General features: G+C 44.8%; 2 protein-coding genes across 3 annotated transcripts in view; one reads left to right on the top strand and one right to left on the bottom strand.

Moving 5' to 3' along the window:
• dmtn (dematin actin binding protein) overlaps positions 1-11030 on the bottom strand; it is a 14629-nt gene extending 3599 nt beyond the window's left edge. The window contains 13 exon segments of the mRNA XM_061876219.1: positions 5003-5010; positions 5091-5133; positions 5205-5260; positions 5339-5444; positions 8909-9012; positions 9094-9228; positions 9290-9334; positions 9401-9509; positions 9584-9628; positions 9693-9836; positions 9898-9987; positions 10050-10079; positions 10720-11030. Of these exon segments, the coding sequence (XP_061732203.1) occupies positions 5003-5010; positions 5091-5133; positions 5205-5260; positions 5339-5444; positions 8909-9012; positions 9094-9228; positions 9290-9334; positions 9401-9509; positions 9584-9628; positions 9693-9836; positions 9898-9987; positions 10050-10058 (894 nt within the window). The 5' untranslated portion in view covers positions 10059-10079; positions 10720-11030.
• Positions 11031-16244: 5214 nt separating this feature from the next.
• Positions 16245-22273, top strand: pbdc1 (polysaccharide biosynthesis domain containing 1). 2 transcript variants are annotated; one of them, XM_061876222.1, is made up of 6 exons: positions 16278-16369; positions 16679-16744; positions 16810-16869; positions 21677-21817; positions 21896-22007; positions 22074-22273. In XM_061876222.1, the coding sequence occupies exons 1-6, from the start codon at positions 16340-16342 to the stop codon at positions 22163-22165; spliced, it is 501 nt and encodes a 166-aa protein (XP_061732206.1). In that variant the 5' UTR covers positions 16278-16339; the 3' UTR covers positions 22166-22273. The 2 variants fall into 2 exon arrangements, with proteins under 2 accessions (XP_061732205.1, XP_061732206.1); XM_061876221.1 differs by lacking the exons at positions 21677-21817; positions 21896-22007; positions 22074-22273 and adding an exon at positions 19997-20588 and having other exon boundaries at positions 16245-16369.
• The last annotated feature ends 859 nt before the right edge of the window (positions 22274-23132 follow it).

The following is a 23132-nucleotide window of genomic DNA, read 5'->3' as shown; positions in this document are numbered from 1 at the left end:
AATAAAGAGTGCTGACAGGAACTAAAGACAGGAAACAAAGACAAATGCAGAGGAAAAACTAAGACATAGTCAAACTGTCAGGGACAAGCCTGACAAACCCACTTCAATCGTTCCATCATCAAAACATTTCTCTTAATCGGGACAAAAAACTAAGTTTTTTTTTTAACTGGAAAAAATCCCGGTTTTCCCGAAATTCAAGGAAATACCATTTCTCAAGTCAACATGTCACTACTTCAACATTTCTCGACCGATTTTTAAAAAATTCCAACACCAACCATTTCAACTCATTCGGACCATTCAAGTTTTTTACCATTTAAAAAAAATAAATAAATCAGCTTTTCCTGAAATTCCACATTTTTTTAGGGATATTCCCATTGAAATCAATGGCACATTTTTCAAAGTTCCACAACTTCGACATGTTTCATCTGATTCAAAATATTCAGCCTTTTTTGAAAATTGTGTGCTCTACTTCAACAATTCTAAAAAAAATTCCAAGATTTCAGTTCAACTTCAGCATTGGAGCATTCACACACAATTCCTTCAGGAATTGCCTCATCTAGTTGTTTTTTTTAAAGGCCTACTGAAATGAGATGTTCTTATTTAAACGGGGATAAGATATTTGCTGAAAGGATTTAGTAGAGAACATCGACAATAAAGTTCGCAACTTTTGGTCGCTAATAAAAAAAGCCTTGCCTGTACCGGAAGTAGCAGACGATGTGCGCGTGACGTCACGGGTTGTGGAGCTCCTCACATCTGAACATTGTTTACAATCATGGCCACCAGCAGCGAGAGCGATTCGGACCGAGAAAGCGACAATTTCCCCATTAATTCGAGCGAGGATGAAAGATTCGTGGATGAGGAAAGTGAGAGTGAAGGACTAGAAAGAAAAAAAAAAGACGAGGGCAGTGGTAGCGATTCAGATGTTTTTAAGACACATCCATCCATCCATTTTCTACCGCTTATTCCCTTTTATGGGGTCGCGGGGGGGCGCTGGCGCCTATCTCAGCTACAATCGGGCGGAAGGCAGGGTACACCCTGGACAAGTCGCCCCTTCATCGCAGGGCCAACACAGATAGACAGACAACATTCACACTCACATTCACACACTAGGGCCAATTTAGTGTTGCCAATCAACCTATCCCCAGGTGCATGTCTTTGGAGGTGGGAGGAAGCCGGAGTACCCGGAGGGAACCCACGCATTCACGGGGAGAACATGCAAACTCCACACAGAAAGATCCGTTTTTAGACACATTTACTAGGATAATTCTGGAAAATCCCTTATCTGTTTGTGTTACTAGTGTGATTATATGGTCGTACCTGTACAACCTGAAAGTCGGAGGGGTGTCGCCATGGGTGTGGTGACCGCTAGTGTCTCCGGTGGGAGGAGGACGCAAGCTGTCCGCTCATGTCTACGGTAAGAGCCGACTTATTTCCACCATTTTCTCACCGAAACCTGCCGGTTGACATGTGGTAGGGAACCATGTTCGCTTGACCGCTCTGTTCCATAGTAAAGCTTCATTGTCATCTTTCGGGAATGTAAACAAGGAAACAGCGGCTGTGTTTGTGTTGCTAAAGGCGGCCGCAATACACCGCTTCCCACCTACATCTTTCTTCTTTGACGTCTCCATTATTAATTTCAAAAGATTGAGCAACACAGGTGTCCAGAATACTGTGTAATTATGCGATTAAAGCAGACGACTTATAGCTGGGAGCGGTGCTTGACCAAAATGTCCGCTACAATCCGAGACATACCGTGACGTTTTCAGACAGGATAATTCGCGCAAAATTTAAAATTGCAATTTATTAAACTAAAAAGGCCGTATTGGCATGTATTGCAATGTTAATATTTCATCATTGATATATAAACTATCAGACTGCGTGGTCGCTAGTAGTGGCTTTCAGTAGGCCTTTAATCTTCATTATTTACCTCAAGTTATTACATTATGTCTCTATGTCAGGGGTAGGGAACCTATGGTTCTAGAGCCAGATGTGGTTCTTTTGCATCTGGCTCTCAGATACAATTAGTAATATAAATGGGTTGTACTTGTATAGCGCTTTTCTACCTTCAAGGTACTCAAAGCGCTTTGACACTACTTCCACATTTACCCATTCACACACACATTCACACACTGATGGAGGGAGCTGCCATGCAAGGCGCCAACCAGCACCCATCAGGAGCAAGGGTGAAGTGTCTTGCTCAGGACACAACGGACGTGACGAGGTTGGTACTAGGTGGGGATTGAACCAGGGACCCTTGGGTTACGCACGGCCACTCTCCCACTGCGCCACGCTGTCCCCATACTATTATATATAAATATTAGTAATAAACAATTCCGCTGGTAATCGGTGTTAAAAATAACGTTCAACATATAAAACATTCTTATGCATTTTAATCCATCCATCCGTTTTCAACCGCACCTGTTCAATAAGTCACATCAATGGTAAGAAGCACATCCATCTATTCTCTACCGCTTGTCCCTTTTGGGGCCGCGGGGGTTGCTGGAGCCTATCTCAGCTGCATTTGGGCGGAAGGCGGTGTACACCCTGGACAAGTCACCACCTCATCGCAGGGCCAACACAGATTGATAGAAGAGATTCACACTCACATTCACACACTAGGGCCAATTTAGTGTTGCGAAAGAACAATTGTATTTATTATTGGTTAGCTTCAGAATAAAAATAATATAAAATATAAGATTTATACTCTAAAAATGTAGGTCTTACTTTAAAAATGCATGCATTTAGTTGTATTCGGTGTTCAAACATATAATACGGCTCTCTCATTTTGAAATATTTGGCTTTCATGGTTCTCTCAGCCAAAAAAGTTCCCGACCCCTGCTCTATGTAAATATTTTATTTTTTTTGTATTAATTTTGGCCAAAGGGGGCGCATTTCAATTTCTTACACACACCTGTTATTACATATGTTGACCAGAGGGGGAGCACTTCAAATTCTTACACACACTTGTTATTTCATATGTTGACCAGAGGGGGAGCACTTTTAAACGCGACACATTTTGACAAATCCGTCCTTTTTGGGACCGCCCTCATGTTGCTAGATGTCACCAGCAGGGGTGCAAATGAGACATTGTCTATTACAGGGGTGCCCATTACGTCGATCGCGAGCTACCAGTCGACCGCGGGGGGTGTGTCAGTCGATCTCCAGCCAGGCTTTAAAAAAAAATAGACCTAAAAATGAGTGATCATCAATCTTCACCAAGACGTCACTTAAATGACATTCACGGTACCGGAGGGTCTTGTGTTTCGTTAAGAAAATGGTGGTAATAAGTCGGCTCTTACCGTAGACATGAGCGGACAGCTTGCGTCGTCCTCCCACCGGAGACACTAGCGGTCACCACACCCATGGCGACACCCCTCCGACTTTCAGGTTGTACAGGTACGACCATATAATCACACTAGTAACACAAACAGATAAGGGATTTTCCAGAATTATCCTAGTAAATGTGTCTAAAAACGGATCTTTCTGTGTGGGGTTTGCATGTTCTCCCCGTGAATGCGTGGGTTCCCTCCGGGGTACTCCGGCTTCCTCCCACTTCCAAAGACATGCACGTGGGGATAGGTTGATTGGCAACACTAAATTGGCCCTAGTGTGTGAATGTGAGTGTGAATGTGTCTGTCTATCTGTGTTGGCCCTGTGATGAAGGGGCGACTTGTCCAGGGTGTACCCCGCCTTCCGCCCGATTGTAGCTGAGATAGGCGCCAGCGCCCCCCCCGCGACCCATAAAAGGGAATAAGCGGTAGAAAATGGATGGATGGATGTGTCTTTAAAAACATCTGAATCGCTACCACTGCCCTCGTCTTTTTTTTTTTTTAGTCCTTCACTCTCACTTTCCTCATCCACGAATCTTTCATCCTTGCTCAAAGTAATGGGCAAATAGTTGCTTTTCTCGGTCTGAATTGCTCTCGCTGCTGGTGGCCATGATTGTAAACAATGTTCAGATGTGAGGAGCTCCACAACCCGTGTTGTCAGCGCCGCATATTGTCTGCTACTTCCGAGTTACAGGCAAGGCTTTTTTTATTAGCGACCAAAAGTTGCAAACTTTATTGTCGATGTTCTCTACTAAATCCTTTCAGCAAATATCTTATCCCCGTTTGAATAAGAACATCTCATTTCAAGTGATGTGCACGCCAGCTTTCCGAGACTCTGTATTTAGTTAGCGCAGGCAGCATGAAGCAGGGCTTTTATTGTGAAGATAGGAAATGTGCAGTCGGCCTTTAGAGTTTTGACGGAAGGGACGGCGCGAAAGTCTGTTGAAATAAAAAGTGTTTCTCGCCTTCCTCTCTGTCATTTTTTCATAATAATGAACTGGCAGCAGCCAGCGTCATCTCACAAGACCCTCGGGTGCCGTGAATGTCAATCAAGCAAGCTACGGAATTTGCCGCCAATGTTTTTCTTGTAAAGTGTATGGAAGCTGGATGAATTAGATGCCAAAAACCAACCACTTTCATGTGGTATTGTACAGAAAGGACCACTTTTTTTCTCCTCCATTTGAAAATGTGGGCGTTATCATCATTACTGTCTGATTCCAATCAATGCAAGTCATCAGAATCAGGTAATACACCAACTTATATTCTTGTCTTTGTGAAAGAAAGACATCTATATGTGTTACACATGCTTGTATTATCATTAAACACATTTAACTTGTTTACAAAAATGTCTCTTTCATAAATAAATAAATATAAATGATATATATAAATGAGGTAGATCCCCTCGAGTTGGTCAATTGAAAAGTAGCTCGCCTGCAGAAAAAGTGTGGGCACCCCTGATCTAGTCGATGCAATGTTATTGGGAGCATGATTTATGTCCTCACTTGTTCACACCTCCTCCTATGGAAGATACTTTTCCTTCTTCATGTCTCAAGAAGGGTAGAAATACAAGAACATTAAATTTGTGCGCGTGTTCTTTGCGTCGGCCGTCACGTTTATCCCGAAGTAAACCCCGCCTCCCGAATGCAGGCTCCGCCTCCCGCTGCCGCGCTCACCTGAGCCGCTGTGGAGACACAAAGAAGACAAGCGTCAGTCAAGTTGACGGGCGGCGTCAGACAGGAAGCGGCGTAAGAGCCCTCCCACCTGCACGCGCGGCGGCGTCCGCGGGGAAGTCGGCCGACTGCATCTGAAGGGAAAAAAACGCGCTGGTCACCACGTCGTCCAGGAAGCGGTCGACAAGAAACAGGAAGTACTCACTCTGGTCAGCCCCGAGCCCGAACGGGACGGTGACTTGGAAGCGCTCGCCGCCAGACCTGCGGACAGGAAACACACGTGAATCGGGCTCCGCGAGAACGCCGGTGGTTGCACTTGAGGGCGTTGGCGAGTCTCACTGGTGTGCAGGTGACTTCTGTCGGGCAGGGACTGTGTCTTCCTGCGGAAAGAAGACGCTTTCTCCTTCTCTTCCTTCAGGATCAGACGTCCCAGGTTGGACTTGATCTGGACAACACAAACACTACTAAAATGAGTTGGGAAATTGCGTTTGATGTAAATATAAACAGAATACAATGATTTGCAAATCCTTTTCAAGCCATATTCAGTTGAATATGCTACAAAGACAACATATTTGATGTTCAAACTCATCGACTTTTTTTTGTGTGCAAATAATCATGAACTTTAGAATTTGATGCCAGCGACACGTGACAAAGAAGTTGGGAAAGGTGGCAATAAATACTGATAAAGTCGAGGACTGCTCATCAAACACTTAAATGATAAATAAATGGGTTGTACTTGTATAGCGCTTATTTAATTAATTTAATTATTTAATATTATTAAATATCCATCCATCCATTTTCTACCGCTTATTCCCTTTCGGGGTCGCGGGGGGCGCTGGCGCCTATCTCAGCTACAATCGGGCGGAAGGCAGGGTACACCCTGGACAAGTCGCCACCTCATCGCAGGGCCAACACAGATAGACAGACAACATTCACACTCACATTCACACACTAGGGCCAATTTAGTGTTGCCAATCAACCTATCCCCAGGTGCATGTTTTTGGAGGTGGGAGGAGCCTATCCCCAGGTGCATGTCTTTGGAGGTGGGAGGAGCCTATCCCCAGGTGCATGTCTTTGGAGGTGGGAGGGGCCTATCCCCAGGTGCATGTCTTTGGAGGTGGGAGGAGCCTATCCCCAGGTGCATGTCTTTGGAGGTGGGAGGGGCCTATATCCAGGTGCATGTTTTAAAGATGGGTGGAGCCTATCCCAGGTGCATAACTTTAAAGGTGGGAGGAGCCTATCCCTAGATGCATGTCTTTCGAGGTGGGAGGGGCCTATCCCCAGGTGCATGTCTTTGGAAGTGGGAGGAAGCCGGAGTACCCGGAGGGAACCCACGCATTCACGGGGAGAACATGCAAACTCCACACAGAAAGATCCCGAGCCTGGATTTGAACCCAGGACTGCAGGAACTTCGTATTGTGAGGCAGACGCACTAACCCCTCTGCCAGCGTGAATATATTAAAAATATTATTTATATTTAATATTATTAAATGTATTATTATTATTAAATTATTAAATATCCATCCATCCATCCATCCATTTTCTACCGCTTATTCCCTTTCGGGGTCGCGGGGGGCGCTGGCGCCTATCTCAGCTACAATCGGGCGGAAGGCGGGGTACACCCTGGACAAGTCGCCACCTCATCGCAGAATATATTATTAATATTATTTAATATTATTAAACACCTATTATTTAATATTATTAAACACCTATTATTTAATATTATTAAACACTCAGTAGAAGCATTTAAGTCTCACCTTAAAACTCATTTGTATACTCCAGCCTTTAAAGAGACTCCCTTTTTAGACCAGTTGATCTGCCGTTTCTTTTCTTTTTCTTCCATGTCCCACTCTCCCTTGTGGAAGGGATCCGGTCCGATCCGTTGGCCATGTACTGCTTGTCTGTGTATCGGCTGGGGAGATCTCTGCGCTGCTTATCCGCCTCCGCTTGGGATGGTTTCCTGCTGGCTCCGCTGTGAACGGGACTCTCGCTGCTGTGTTGGATCCGCTTTGGACTGGACTCTCGCGACTGTGTTGGATCCATTATGGATTGAACTTTCACAGTATCATGTTAGACCCGCTCGACATCCATTGCTTTCCTCCTCTCCAAGGTTCTCATAGTCATCATTGTCACCGACGTCCCACTGGGTGTGAGTTTTCCTTGCCCTTATGTGGGCCTACCGAGGATGTCGTAGTGGTTTGTGCAGCCCTTTGAGACACTAGTGATTTAGGGCTATATAAGTAAACATTGATTGATTGATTGATTTGGAACATCCCACAGGTGTGCAGGCTAATTGGGAACAGGTGGGTGCCATGATTGGGTATAAAAGCAGCTTCCATGCTAAGTCATTCACAAACAAGGATGGGGGAGGGTCACTAATTTGTAAGCAAATTGTCAAACAGTTTTAGAACAACATTTCTCAACGAGCTATCTCAAGGAATTTAGTGATTTTACCATCTACAGTCCGTAAAATCATCAAAAGCTTCAGAGAATCTGGAGAAATCGCTGCACGTAAGCGATGATATTAAGGACCTTTGATTCCTCAGGCGGTACTGCATCAAAAACTGACATCAGTGTGTAAAGGATATCACCACATTGGCTCAGGAACACTTCAAAAAACCACTGTCAGTGACTAAAGTTGGTCGCTACATCTGTAGGTGCAAGTTAAAGCTCTACTATGCAAAGCGAAAGCCGCTTATCAACAACATCCAGGAATGCCGCTGGCTTCTCTGGGCCCGAGATCATCTAAGATGGACTGATGCAAAGTGGAAAAGTGTTCTGTGGTCTGACGAGTCCAGATTTCAAATTGTTTTTGGAAATATTCGACATCGTGTCATCCGGACCAAAGGGGAAGCGAACCATCCAGACTGTTATCGACGCAAAGTTGAAAAGCCAGCATCTGTGATGGTATGGGGGTGCATTAGTGCCCAAGGCATGGGTAACTTACACATCTGTGAAGGCACCATTAATGCTGAAAGGTACATACAGGCTTTGGAACAACATATTCTGCCTTTCAAGCGCCTTCTTTTTCATGGACGCCCCTGCTTATTTCAGCCTGACAATGCCAAGCCACATTCAGCACGTGTTACAACGGCGTGGTGATATCTTTTACACACTGATGTCGGTTTTTGTAATATCATCGCTTACGTGCGGTGATTTCTCCAGATTCTCTGAACCTTTTGATGATTTTACGGACCGTAGATGGTAAAATCCCTAAATTCCTTGCAATAGCTCGTTGAGAAATGTTGTTCTAAAACTGTTCGACAATTTGCTTACAAATTGGTGACCCTCACCCCATCCTTGTTTGTGAAATACTTAGCATTTCATGGAAGCTGTTTTTATACCCAATCATGGTACCCACCTGTTCCCAATTAGCCTGCACACCTGTGGGATGTCACAAATAAGTGTTTGATGAGCATTCCTCAACTTTATCAGTATTTTTTGCCACCTTTCCCAACTTCTTTGTCACGTGTTGCTGGCATCAAATTCTAAAGTTAATGATTATTTGCAAAAAAGTAAATGTTTATGAGTTTGAACATCAAATATGTTGTCTTTGTAGCATATTCAACTGAATATGGGTTGAAAATGATTTGCAAATCATTGTATTTTGTTTATATTTACATCTAACACAATTCGGCCGGAATAGCTCGGTTGGTAGAGCGGCCGTGCCAGCAACTTGAGGGGTTGCAGGTTCGATTCCCGCTTCCGCTATCCTGGTCACTGCCGTTGTGCTCTTGGGCAAGACACTTTACCCACCTGCCACCCACACTGGTTTAAATGTAACTTAGATATTGGGTTTCACTATGTAAAGCGCTTTGAGTCACTAGAGAAAAGCGCTATATAAATATAATTCACTTCACTTCCCAACTCATATGGAAACGGGGTTCGTAGTACACAAATCCACTCTACCTTCTCTAGTTCCTGTTCGTGCAGCGTCCTGGCCTCGTCCGTCAAGTCGTCAAAGTCGTCGTCGTCGTCTTCTTCTTCCATCTTCTTCCAGCGCCGCTCTATTTCTGCGAGCACACCACAGGAAGTCAGTCCGGGGGGGGGGGGGTTGTTCCCCGCTTGGCGAGCGAGCGTGCCAGCGGCGTCACCCATGGCGGCCAGCGACGGCGGGCAGGGCCAGTACTCGGTCTCGATCTTGGAGGGTTGGTTGGGGTCCGGAGGCTGAGCGGCCGGGAACTTTGCCGACTGGATGACGCCGCCACCTTCGGGGTGCTTGGAGGCTTCTGAGGGGGGCGGAGCCAGAGTGAGGAGGAGGGGGGGCTGAGCAGGTGAGGAAGGTCTGACCTTGTTTGTAGATGGGAGGTTTACTGTAGATGTTTGCTCCGTTATCTGCAACGTCACTCATGTTAACGCGAGCGTGTGTGTGTGTGAGCATGTGTGTGTGTGTGTGTGCACCTGGTCGGTGGAAATGCTGCAGGCTGGCGCTGATTTTGCGTCCGGGCTGCAGTTGCAACATGGAGCCTCCGGGGGAGCCGCCGTCGCTTTCCGCTCGCCGCCCCTTCACCTAAGACGGAGGGGGGGGGGGGGAAGCAAGGAGGGCGTCACTGCGCGCCGCCTCGGTGCTCACCTGGTTCTTACCTCAGGTGACATGGCGGGGGAGGCGGCGGGAGGCGACAGGGATCGCTGCGAGGGAACAAAAAGGCGAGAGAGTCAGTCGGGCGGGCGTGGGCGGCGAACACGCGCCCACCTCTCTTCGTGGCATGTCGAGCGGCGAGAAGGTGAGGTGCGGTTGATAGGTCATCAGGTCGGGCCTCTCCACCTGCAGGATGGCTTTGTCCCGGGGCAGCGCCGCCAGGTCCCGGTACGGCACCACCTCCTCGTCCACACGCGCCTGAAAAGCACGCACAAGTTATCTCAGCAACTAGCACACTAAACAATATAGCTGGGGGTACCGTGATGGCGGCGGCGGCGGGGGCGGGGGAGCCCGGCGTGCTCGGGCCTCGCGAGGACGCCAAGTGGACGGGAGTGGCCAGACCCTCCGCCTGCAACAACGTGTGTCCTAAAAACGCAAAAGCTAACGATGCGAAGTGGGCGTGTCTCCTACCTTGTTCATGACAGATCAACTGTTGGTTCTCTGCAAGCAAACACACACACACACACACACACACACACACACACACAAGTCACGTGACATGGGTGGAGCTTTTCTTTCGGATTGGTCGAAACATGAAAAGCGGTTGGTGGGTGGGGTCAAAGAACATCGCCACATCTGTAACCGCGGTGATAAGTGAGGAGGGCGTCGGCCTGGCTGGGTGAGCCGATAAATAGGAAGGGGTTGGGGGGGGGTGGGGGTGGGGTGTTATCTGACACTTCCTGTCCTCTAGAGGCGCCATTGAGTCACTATGGGAAAAAAATAAAAAAAATACAAGGCTATGCTAGCTGTACTACCTTACCGTCAATGTTCTTAAGTCAGGTATTAGCTCCGCCCCCTGGTGTTTTTTTATTTTAATTTTTTTATAAACATTGGCTTTGCTTGCCGGGGACCTTCATCACCAAACACTAGAAGCCACTAATGAGGATGATGATGAGGATGCTGCACCACCACTACTAACAACAGGAAGGATGCATCATGTGCGCGCGCACGACGCGGGACGAGAGACGCGCTCGACGCCGCCGAAGCGTCGGCATCGTCCTCATTGTCGCACAAAAAAAAAAGAAAAAAAGAAACACAAACCAAAACCAAAAATGATGCGTGTTTTTTTTTTTTTTCTTACCCGCCAGCGGTGCCAAGTCTGCGTCGATGCTCGTGCACGCGCGAGGAGGAGGAGGACGAGGACGGCGGCGTGCAGGTGTCACGTGACAGTCTCCTCCCGAAGAGAGGACAGCGATGCTGTGACGTCATGTTGACTTTTTTTGGTTTTTTTTAGTTAAGTGCTTCTCGGGTCGCGATGTGTGAGCGTAACAGCTTAATCAAAACCCGAATACAAATAAAATTGAAAAAAAAAAGGTTTGAAATAAATTATTGTGACCTATTTTTATGGATTTGCCTTTTTGTGATGTTAAGTTCCTGTTATACATATATGAGCTCTTATTTTGAAGAGCGGAAGTGGTGACTCGTTGTTTTGACAACCAACGAAATAAAGTGGTCTTCGTGTGAAACTGGAGCCTCCGTGTTTGTTTTTTTGTAGTTTTATACACTTCAGGCGACGTATATAAAGCCTCGGTTGTATTTGGGCGGCGGTGAGCTTAAGGTCCCGTCAAAGAAAGACGTCTAATTACCGTAAAGTTCGGAGAGTCAGCTAGCTTCGTCTAAGTTAGCCGCAGCTAGCAACGGCGCAGCTTCGTCTTGTCAGAAAGCACGAAGACTTCTTTCATCTTGGTGCCGTCTTCTGATTTGTGGAATAAACACACTTTATTAGGGCCCGCATGGCCCATTGCCAAAGGACTCCCACAGGAGAAGACATGAAACAAAAACTTCCATGTAGGTCTCACTTAGACCTACATTTTAATGATGAACATCCTTCAAAGGACTCGGCAATTGCCAAAGGACCTATTGTTTTTCGTGCGTTTTATTATTCTTTATTTATTATTATTCCGACGCCTCTTTGAACTGTAATTTGACCCCCTTAACATGCTTCAAAACTCACCAAATTTCACACTCATCAGAACTGGCGAAAATTGCCATCTAATAAAAAAAAAAAAATCACAAATGCACTCTAGCGCCCCCTAGAAAAAAAAAACAAGACCGCTTGTAACTTCCGTTAGGAATGTCGTAGGGACATGAAACAAAACCTCTATGTAGGACTGACTTGGACCTACATTTCACAATTTAAACTTCTATAGCAAAAATCAACAGGAAGTTGGCAAAAACCCCTTCAAAGCAAAATTTTCGCCAAAAATACTATTTTTGCCTCTTTGAGCTGTAATTTGACCCCCTTAAAAGGCTTCAAAACTCACCAAACTTGGCACACACATCAGGACTGGCAAAATTTGCGATACAATGAAAAAACCAAATCCCAAAACTCAAAAATTGCGCTCATTTTTGAATAAAACACAGAAAAAACTGCTCCTAGGAAGAAAACACAGACAAAACTGCTTGTAACTTCCGTTAGGAATGTCGTAGAGACAAACAAAAACCTCTATGTAGGACTGACTTGGACCTACATTTCCCAATTTAAACTTCTGTAGCAAAAATCAACAGGAAGTTGGCAAAAACCCCTTCAAAGCAAAATTTTCGCAAAAAATGCTATTTTTGCCTCTTTGAGCTGTAATTTGACCCCCTTAAAATGCTTCAAAACTCACCAAACTTGGCACACACATCAGGACTGGCAAAATTTGCGATATAATGAAAAAAACAAAACTCAAAATTGCGCTCTAGTGCAATTTTTGAATAAAACACAGAAAAAAACTGCTCCTAGGAAGAAAACACAGACAAAACTGCTTGTAACTTCCCGTAGGAATGTCGGAAAGACATGAAACAAAAACTTCCATGTAGGTCTCACTTAGACCTACATTTTAATGATGAACATCCTTCAGCAAAAATCAACAGGAAGTTAAAAATTACCCCTTCAAAATAAAAGTTTTGTAAACACCCGTCACCTTTTTCAAACGTTATCTCCTCTGAGCGTGTTTGTCACAGAAGAGAGTTTGAACCCTTCTAATTAAAAGTTATCGAGTTTTGATTACTGCTCCGGTTTGGATTTCACGCGCAATCAAAAAAACCTGCGCAAATTTTCCTAAAAAATGTAATTTCTGCCTCTTTGAGCTGTAATTTGACCCCCTTAAAATGCTTCAAGGTGCAAGTTAAAGCACTACTATGCAAAGCGAAAGCCATTTATCAACAACATCCAGAAAAAATTATCTGTAATTTCACCGCCTTAAGATGCTTCAAAACTCACCAAATTTTACACACACATTAGGACTGGCGAAAATTGCCATCTAATAAAAAAACAAACCCCAAAAATCAAAAGTGCGCTCTAGTGCCCCCTAAGAAAAAAACACAGACAAAACTGCTTGTAACTTCTGTTAGGAATGTCGTAGAGACATGAATAAAAATTTTTTATGTAGGTCTGACTAAGACCAGGGCTTGAGTCTCGGCGGCAGCAGCCAAGGGCGGGCCCGACCAACGCTGCTTGCAGCTTTAATTCAGTGTTTTCAAAAAGCCGCTCCATCACAACGTGTCACCACTTCCGCTCTTAGCGCCTTCAAAATAAGAGGTCAAGGCATTTACTGTATCAACCAATCAATGTTTATTTATATAGCCCTAAATCACTAATGTTTCAAAGGGCTGCACAAACCTCGACACCATCCTCGATAGAGCCCACAAAAGGACAAAGAAAACTCACACCCAGTGGGACGACGGTGACAATGATGACTACGAGAAACCTTGGAGAGGACCACATATGTGGGCAAAGTTAAAAACTCCTTGAGCATTCAGTGGAGCACATGTGAGCGACGTCAGACGTGCACATGCACTGTGGTCACACCAGCAGCACACCTGTCCCAAACCTGAATAAATAAAGTGAAATGTTTTATTATTATAATCAAATGACATGGGGCGGGGTTCCTGCTTTGGAAATATTTTGTACCCCTTTCAGAAATCGCATTTAGTTGCCACTAAAACGTTCACATGTTGCACAATGAGATGTAAACATGGGATCATGTGTACATTCCTGTGACTTTCTGTTTGTAATATGTCTTTAGTAGTATTTCTTTAATATAATAACATCATTTCATGATTAATATTTATAAATTAAGATTAATTTGAGAAAAAAACATTTTATTTTTCACTAAAGAAGGGTTTGGTGAATGCGCAGATGAAACTGGTGGGCTTCGGTACCTCCAACAAGGTTAAGAAGCACTGATCTAGAGATTTAAAACTTGAATAATAATAAAAAAAATAATAATACTGAATAATGACACATTTTTAACATTTTATTTTTACCAAAACCCTTTTGGGGTCCCCGGGATCAAGCCTGAGTGGAGGCATGAACGTATATTTTTTATTCATATATTGTATTAGTTTTTCAAATCAGAGGTGGGTAGTAACGCGCTACATTTACTCCGTTACATCTACTTGAGTAACTTTTGGGATAAATCGTACTTCTGAGAGTAGTTTTTATGCAACATACTTTTACTTGAGTATATTTATAGATAAGAAACGCTACTTGTACTCCGCTCCATTTATCTACAATCAGCTCATTACTCGCTACTTTTTTTTTTTATCGATCTGTTACTGCACGCTTTGTTTGTTTTGATTTTGTCAGACACGCATTCAAAGTAGGAACTACGCATGCCTGCGTTTCACCAATCAAATGCAGTCACTGGTGACGTTGGACCAATCAAACAGAGCCAGGCGGTCACGTGACCGTCACACGTAGAACCCGACATGTTGAACAACTTATTGGGGTGTTACCATTTAGTGGTCAATTGTACGGAATATGTACTGAACTGTGCAATCTACTAATAAAAGTTTCAATCTATCAATGAATCAATCAAAAGTGTAAACGAAAAAAGACACTTTTTATATCAACCGTACTTCCAACCCTAAGCTAAAAACTGATCGCACAGTTCCTGTCTTCACAATAAAAGCGCCGCTCCATCCTGCCTGCGCCAACAAAATAAGAGTCTCCAAAAGCCAGCACAAACAAGCGAGCAAGCTACGGAGTTTGCCGCCAATGTATTTCTTCTAAAGTGTATCAAAACGAATATGGAAGCTGGACAAATAAGATGCCAAAAACCAACGACTTTCATGTGGTATTAGACAGGAAGGAGGAACTTTTTTTCTCCTCCATTTGAAAACCGGGACGTTATCAGCACTATACTGTCTGATTCCAATCAATGCAAGTCATCAGAATCAGGTAATACACCAACTTATATTCTTGTCTTCATGAAAGATAGGAATCTATATGTTAAACATGCATGTATATTCATTAAAACACCTTTAACATGTCAACAAAAACGGCAAAATAGATAAATATAAATTATATACTGTATATATAAAGGTATGTGTGTGTATGTATATATGAGGAAGATCACATCGACTTGGTCATTAATTAATTGATAAACGTTGAAAATCTTATTGGGGTGTTACCATTTAGTGATCAATTGTACGGAATATGTACTGTACTGTGCAATCTACTAATACATGTTTCAATCAATCAATGAATGCCTACTGAGCCTATGGTGCTGTTAAGTTATTGTGGCTCAATTTGCCTTAATTTTAATTTTATTTTAATGTATTATTATTTAATATATAATATTGTTTTAGTTGCTTAAGAGATATTCCTGGCTCTGAATGTGCTCATTGCTATTTTTATGTTTTTGTGCATTATTTGTTGCCGTCATCATTAAACAAACAGGTTACTCATCAGTTACTCAGTACTTGAGTAGTTTTTTCCCAACATACTTTTTACTTTTACTCAAGTAAATATTTGGGTGATTACTCCTTACTTTTACTTGAGTAATAAATCTCTAAAGTAACAGTACTCTTACTTGAGTACAATTTCTGGCTACTCTACCCACCTCTGTTTCAAATAAATGGCCCCCTGCTTGCTTAGATTTTTCAGTGTGCGGCCTTAAGTGGAAAAAGTTTGGACACCCCTGGTGTAACCGCTTAGAACGGTGGTCCCCAACCACCGGGCCGCGGCCCGATTGGTACCGGGCCGCAGAATAATTTTTTATTCATTTTTATTTAAAAAACAAAAAAACATATATATATATATATATATATATATTTTTTTTTTTATTTTTGTATTAAATCAACATAAAAAACACAATATACACTTACAATTAGTGCACCAACCACAAAAACGTCCCTTTTTCATAACAAAAAAAAAAAAAAAAAAGAAAAAGGATCCCCCCCACCCCCTCGGGCCGCGAGACAAAATATTAAGCGTTGACCGGTCCGCGGATACAAAAAGGTTGGGGACCACTGGCTTAGAATAGCAACTTTAACATCACAAAGAGGCAAATCCGTAAAAAATAGGTTTTACATTATGTTCGTTAGAGCGATGTCCAGGGTGTAGGTCGCCTTCCACCCGATTGTAGCTGAGATAGGCGCCAGCGTCCCCCGCGACCCCAAAAGGGAATAAGCGGTACTGAATGGATGGATGATGTTCGGTAGAATGAATGCGAGAAAATGTATGACGTCATGCAGGACGAAGATCGTCCGAACAGCGAGATGTGTCTCTCGCGCGCAGAAATGTTTACGTCGGACTGGGTTTCGTGAGTGAATACAGAGTGTTAAAAAACACTGGAAAGTACATTTAGAATATCATGGCTTCGTTAAAGTCGTTATTGTAACGTTTTGAGCGAGCACAACAAGCGGACTAAAGCCGGGGTGGATTCTACCTGCTCCTTGTTCGCACGATAGACGATCTTTGGTCAACAAAGATGGCGTCGAGCAATGGCCTCGCTTCTCTGGTAAGAAGACGAACGTCAAACTTTGCCGTGTTTTTCCTCACCTTTGTTTGTTTCTTCGACGTCAGCTTGTCAATCATGTTGGAAGTCTGCGAGAAATGCAATAAATGTGAAAGGGCAGACGCGAGCTAATGCTGGACTAAGGGGGAGTAAACACGTGGTTGCCGGTAAACAAGAGGAACAATCAAAGTGGTGGAGCTGGACGAAGATAATCTTTGTTTCACACCGATGATTGATGTTGTTGGTTGTACAGACGTGACGTCACGTACGTGTCGCCGCATCAAACATCAAACTCCTGTTTTGTTTACTCAGGGTGCTGACGGAGCTGTGGCCCCTGCGCATGCGCTGTCTCTCTCTGCCGATGCCTACGAGAATGACGTGAGTTGCTCATCTCGAGCACAACAATCAGTGGCTGGAGGTAACCTGCGTGTTTTCTCTCTCAGGGCCAGCTGGAGTTGATGTGGGCCATGAAGGCCTACAACCACGCCGAGGTCTACTTCAACGTGAGTTCCACATACTTGCCAACCTTGAGACCTGCGAATTCGGGAAGTGGGGTGTAAGGGGTTCTGGGTATTTGTTCTGCTGTTTATATTGTGTTACCGTGCGGATGTTCTCCCGAAATGTGTTTGTTATTCTTGTTTGGTGTGGGTTCACAGTCTTGCGCATATTTGTAACAGCGTTAAAGGCCGACTGGAATGAGATTTTGTTTTTTAAACGGGGATAGCAGGTCCGTTCTATGTGTCATACTTGATCATTTCGCGATATTTTTGCTGAAATGATTTAGTAGAGAACATCGACGATAAAGTTCGCAACTTTTGGTCGCTGATAAAAAAGCCTTGCCTTTACCGGAAGTAGCAGTCGATGTGCGCGTGACGTCATGGGTTGTAGGGCTCCTCACATTGTTTACAATCATAGCAGCAAGAGCTATTCGAACTGAAAGCAACAATTTCCCCATTAATTTGAGCGAGAATGAAAGATTTGTGGATGAGGAAAGTGAGAGTGAAGCAGTGTGAGCGTTTCAAATGTAATTAACCACATTTACTAGGATAATTCTGGAAAATCCCTCATCTGCTTATTGTGTTAATAGTATTTTAGTGAGATTATGAAGTCCTACTCGAAAGTCGGATGGCATTGTTCTTTATAGTCTCCATTATTAATTGAACAAATTGCAAAAGATTCAGCAACATAGATGTGCTGTTTGTGGATGAGGAAAGTGAGAGTGAAGCAGTGTGAGCGTTTCAAATGTAATTAACCACATTTACTAGGATAATTCTGGAAAATCCCTCATCTGCTTATTGTGTTAATAGTATTATAATTAGATTTTGAAGTCATACCTGAAAGTCGGATGGCATTGTTCTTTATAGTTTCCAATATTCATTGAACAAATTGCAAAAGATTCAGCAACACAGATGTTTGTGGATGAGGAAAGTGAGAGTGAAGCAGTGTGAGCGTTTCAAATGTAATTAACCACATTTACTAGGATAATTCTGGAAAATCCCTTATCTGCTTGTTGTGTTAATAGTATTTTAATGAGATTCTGAAGTCATAGCTGAAAGTCGGATGGCATTGTTCTTTATAGTTTCCAATATTCACTGAACAAATTGCAAAAGATTCAGCAACACAGATGTGCTGTTTGTGGATGAGGAAAGTGGGAGTGAAGCAGTGTGAGCGTTTCAAATGTAATTAACCACATTTACTAGGATAATTCTGGAAAATCCCTCATCTGCTTATTGTGTTAATAGTATTTTAGTGAGATTCTGAAATCATACCTGAAAGTCGGATGGCTGCGGTGAACGCCAGTGTCTCTGAGAGAAGCTGAGGAGCCAAGATCACAGCTGCCTTTTTGACAGCTACAGGAGGAGGTCGCATAATCCACTCAAATCTTTGGTAAGAGCCGACTTAATATCACAATTTACCCATCCAAAAACTTGCTGGTTGACATAGAGAAACATGTTCGCTTGACCGCTCTGTGTTAAAGCTTCACAACAAACAAACACCGGCTGTGTTTCGGTGCTAAAGGCAGCTGCAATCCACCGCTTTCCACCAACAGCATTCTTCTTTGACGTCTCCATTATTAATTGAACAAATTGCAAAAGATTCAGCAACACAGATGTCCAAATTACTGTGTGTGTGGAAGTGTGTGTGGGGAGGGGGGATTTGGTGGTAGCAGGGGTGTATATTGTAGCGTCCCTGTAGAGTTAGTGCTGCAAGGGGTTCTGGGTATTTGTTCTGTTGTGTTACGGTGCGGATGTTCTCCCGAAATGTGTTTGGTGTGGGTTCACAGTGTGGCGCATATTTTGTAACAGTGTTAAAGTAGTTTATACGGCCACCCTCAGTGTGACCTGTATGGCTGTTGACCAAGTATGCCTTGCATTCACTTGTGTGTGTGTGTAAAAGCCGCATATGTAACTGGGCCGTATGAAGGAAATGCGGATGTGACGACAGGTTGTAGAGGACGTTAAAGGAAGTGCCTTTAAGGCACGCCCCCAATATTGTCGTCTGGGTGAAAATCGGGAGAAATTCGGGAGACTGGTAGCCATGGGAGATTATCGGAAGGGGCAATGGAATTCGGGAGTCTCCCGGGAAAATTGGGAGGGTTGGCAAGTATGGGGAGACGCCATGTGGCGCGGCAGACGCATACTTGTCAACCTTGAGACCTCTGAATTCGAGAGATGGGGGAGTTGGAAGTGTGGGGGGGGGGCAGGCGGGAATTGGTGGTAGCAGGGGTGTATATTGGAGAGTCCCGGTAGAGGTAGTGCTGCAAGGGATTCTGTGTATTTGTTCTGTTACGGTGCAGATGTTCTCCCGAAATGTGTTTGGTGTGGGTTCACAGTGTGGCGCATATTTTGTAACAGTGTTAATGTTGTTTATACGGCCACCCTCAGTGTGTAAAAGACGCATATAATATGTGACTGGGCCGGCACGCTGTTTGTATGAAGGAAAAGCAGACGTGACGACAGGTTGTAGAGGACGTTAAAGGCACTGCCCCCAATATTGTTGTCCGGGTGGAAATCGGGAGAAATTCGGGAGAATGGGTTCCCCGGGAGATTATCAGGAGGGACACTGAAAATCAGGAGTCTCCTGGGAAAATGGGGAGGGTTGGCAAGTATGGGGAGACGTCACGTGGGGCAGGAGTTAAAGTCCTGTTCTGCTTTCAGCTCATTTCTTCGGTCGACCCGAAGTTCCTGAAGCTGACAAAGATAGACGACGAGATCTACGCGTCCTTCAAGGAAGCGTTTGGCTGGAAATTCGGTAGAAATTTGGGAGAATGGTTGCCGGGAGATTACCGGGATGGGCACTGAAATTCAGGAGTCTCCTGGGAAAATGGGGAGGGTTGGCAAGTATGGGGAGACGTCACGTGGCACGGGAGTCCAAGTCCTGTTCTGCTTTCAGCTCATTTCTTCGGTTGACCTGAAGTTAACAAAGATAGATGGCGATTCTACGCGTCTTTCAAGGAAACGTTTGGGTGGAAATCGGGAGAAATTCGGTAGAAATTTGGGAGAATGGTTGCCCCGGGAGATTATCGGGATGGACACTGAAATTCAGGAGTCTCTCGGGAAAATCGGGAGGGTTGGCAAGCATGGGGAGACGCCACGTGGCACAGGAGTTCAAGTCCTGTTCTGCTTTCAGCTAATTTCTTCGGTCGACCCGAAGTTCCTGAAGCTGACAAAGATGGACGACGAGATCTACGCGTCCTTCAAGGAAGCGTTTGGGTGGAAATTCCGTAGAAATTTGGGAGAATGGTTGCCCCGGGAGATTATCGGGAGGGGCACTGAAATTCAGGAGTCTCCTGGGAAAATGGGGAGGGTTGGCAAGTATGGGGAGACGTCACGTGGCACGGGAGTCCAAGTCCTGTTCTGCTTTCAGCTCATTTCTTCGGTCGACCTGAAGTTAACAAAGATAGATGACGATTCTACGCGTCTTTCAAGGAAACGTTTGGGTGGAAATCTGGAGAAATTCGGTAGAATGGTTGCCCCGGGAGATTATCGGGATGGACACTGATATTCAGGAGTCTCCCGGGAAAATGGGGAGGGTTGGCAAGCATGGGGAGACGCCACGTGGCACAGGAGTTCAAGTCCTGTTCTGCTTTCAGCTCATTTCTTCGGTCGACCCGAAGTTCCTGAAGCTGACAAAGATAGACGAGATCTACGCGTCCTTCAAGGAAGCGTTTGGGTGGAAATTCGGTAGAAATTTGGGAGAATGGTTGCCGGGAGATTACCGGGATGGACACTGAAATTCAGGAGTCTCTCGGGAAAATCGGGAGGGTTGGCAACCATGGGGAGACGCCACGTGGCACAGGAGTTCAAGTCATGTTCTGCTTTCAGCTCATTTCTTCGGTCGACCCGAAGTTCCTGAAGCTGACAAAGATAGACGACGAGATCTACGCGTCCTTCAAGGAAGCGTTTGGGTGGAAATTCCGTAGAAATTTGGGAGAATGGTTGCCCCGGGAGATTATCGGGAGGGGCACTGAAATTCAGGAGTCTCCTGGGAAAATTGGGAGGGTTGGCAAGTATGGGGAGACGCCACGTGGGGCAGGAGTTCAAGTCCTGTTCTGCTTTCAGCTCATTTCTTCGGTCGACCTGAAGTTAACAAAGATAGATGACGATTCTACGCGTCCTTCAAGGAAACGTTTGTGTGGAAATCGAGAGAAATTCAGTAGAAATTTGGGAGAATGGTTGCCCCGGGAGATTATCGGGATGGACACTGAAATTCAGGGGTCTCCCGGGAAAATGGGGAGGGTTGGCAAGTATGGGGAGTCGTCACATGGCGCAGGAGTTGTCACGTGGCGCAGGAGTTCAAGTCCTGTTCTGCTTTCAGCTCATTTCTTCGGTCGACCCGAAGTTCCTGAAGCTGACAAAGATGGACGACGAGATCTACGCGTCCTTCAAGGAAGGGTTTGGGTGGAAATTCGGTAGAAATTTGGGAGAATGGTTGCCGGGAGATTATCGGGAGGGGCACTGAAATTCAGGAGTCTCCTGGGAAAATGGGGAGGGTTGGCAAGTATGGGGAGACGTCACGTGGGGCAGGAGTTCAAGTCCTGTTCTGCTTTCAGCTCATTTCTTCGGTCGACCTGAAGTTAACAAAGATAGATGACGATTCTACGCGTCTTTCAAGGAAAACGTTTGGGTGGAAATCGGGAGAAATTCGGTAGACATTTGGGAGAATGGTTGCCCCGGGAGATTATCGGGATGGACACTGAAATTCAGGAGTCTCTCGGGAAAATGGGGAGGGTTGGCAAGCATGGGGAGACGTCACGTGGCACAGGAGTCGTCACGAGGCGCAGGAGTTCAAGTCCGGTTCTGCTTTCAGCTCATTTCTTCGGTCGACCCGAAGTTCCTGAAGCTGACAAAGATGGACGACGAGATCTACTCGTCCTTCAAGGAAAAGTTCAAGCACCTCGACCTGAAGCTGTTGAACCCCGATGACCTGAAGTCCGCCGAGGCCAAAGAGGTGAGCGCCTCGTCGCCATTTTGTCGTTCTCTGCGCCCGAGTTTCTTTGTGGTAAAGCGGTCAATCGCCCGTGTCCAGAAGTGGCGCCCTTTCTGCAACCAATACGAAGGCCAGGTGGAGGACTTCAACTACGGGACTTTGCTGCGCTTGGACTGTGGGAAGGACTACACGGACGAGAACACCATCTTCAGTGGGTTTCTACCTCAGAATAAATCCTCCTGGTCTGCTGCGACGTCAACCTTCTCCTTGTGTTCAGCCACCAGAATCCAGTTTTTCGCCATCGAGATCGCCAGAAACCGAGAAGGCTTCAACGACGCCGTGTTCTCGTCGAGGTCGTCCAAGAGTTAGCCGAGAAGGAACCCGACCTCCGGTCCTGTCTTTTGTATCGATCTGCTTTGGGACTGTCATCTTGACCAAGGACTAAATAAGAATAAATCTCACGCCACACGCACTAAACGGTCTGCAAGTCTTATGCTGTGTCAGCACACTGCGTGCACCAGGAGTCTTCGCTTTGTTTTGGGGGCCACGTTGCGGTTTTTAAGGAACTTCTGCAAGAAAAAAAAGCCAGTCTAAGATCATCTCTATGGCTGGGATGCCCAAAGTGGGGCCCGCGGGCCACTTTTGGCCTGTCGTGTCATTTTGTTTGACCCGCCAAAAGGGTGGCGGCCAAATGGAATACATATTTATTCTGACCTCTTTCAAGCTGCACAATCCTCCTGGCATGTCCACAAGGATAAGCTGTAAAAAGTCAGTCAATCGCCAGAAATGTACCGTTAAATCATCAGTGGTACCAGCCGGCGAGTCTTCAACATGGCCCACAAAACGGCACCAGTACAATACACAGGTTTCAAGTCAATGAAGTTCAGCATTCATGTATAAAACCCAAACCAAACAACCTTCCCTAGTCATAGTAAAAAAAAATAAACTTGGTCAAACATAACGCTGCCTGCTCATTGAACTTTGTGGATATATATTTTTTTATTTTTAAAAACGTCATTAAAAAAAAAAATCTAAATGACACCTGTTGATATCCATTACAGGGGTGATGGGAAACATCTAAAGCACTGTCCACACTTAACCATGTTTGGCACATTTTAGCTGCTTAATATTTCTGATTGGTTAAAAAACCTTAAAGATGTTGTCATGGAAGTAAACCAGATAGGAGTCGAACTTTCACTTAATCTTAACCAATTATCATTATATATTCATCCATTATGTTATAATAATACATATTCTATTGCGGGGTCACCAACCTTTTTGAAACCAAGAGCTACTTCTTGGGTACTGATTAATGCAAAGGGCTACCAGTTTGATA

This window comes from Nerophis ophidion, linkage group LG17 (assembly GCF_033978795.1).
Source record: "Nerophis ophidion isolate RoL-2023_Sa linkage group LG17, RoL_Noph_v1.0, whole genome shotgun sequence".
Taxonomy (NCBI): Eukaryota; Metazoa; Chordata; class Actinopteri; order Syngnathiformes; family Syngnathidae; genus Nerophis; species Nerophis ophidion.
This window is presented reverse-complemented; position numbering and strand designations above follow the sequence as displayed.

Excerpts from the sequence above, each read along its gene's own strand:
- pbdc1 (XM_061876221.1), top strand. The coding sequence starts at position 16,340 with ATGGCGTCGAGCAATGGCCTCGCTTCTCTG. Across the intron at positions 16,370-16,678 it reads GCAATGGCCTCGCTTCTCTG|GGTGCTGACGGAGCTGTGGC; the intron begins GTAAGAAGACGA and ends TTGTTTACTCAG. Across the intron at positions 16,745-16,809 it reads CCGATGCCTACGAGAATGAC|GGCCAGCTGGAGTTGATGTG; the intron begins GTGAGTTGCTCA and ends TTTCTCTCTCAG.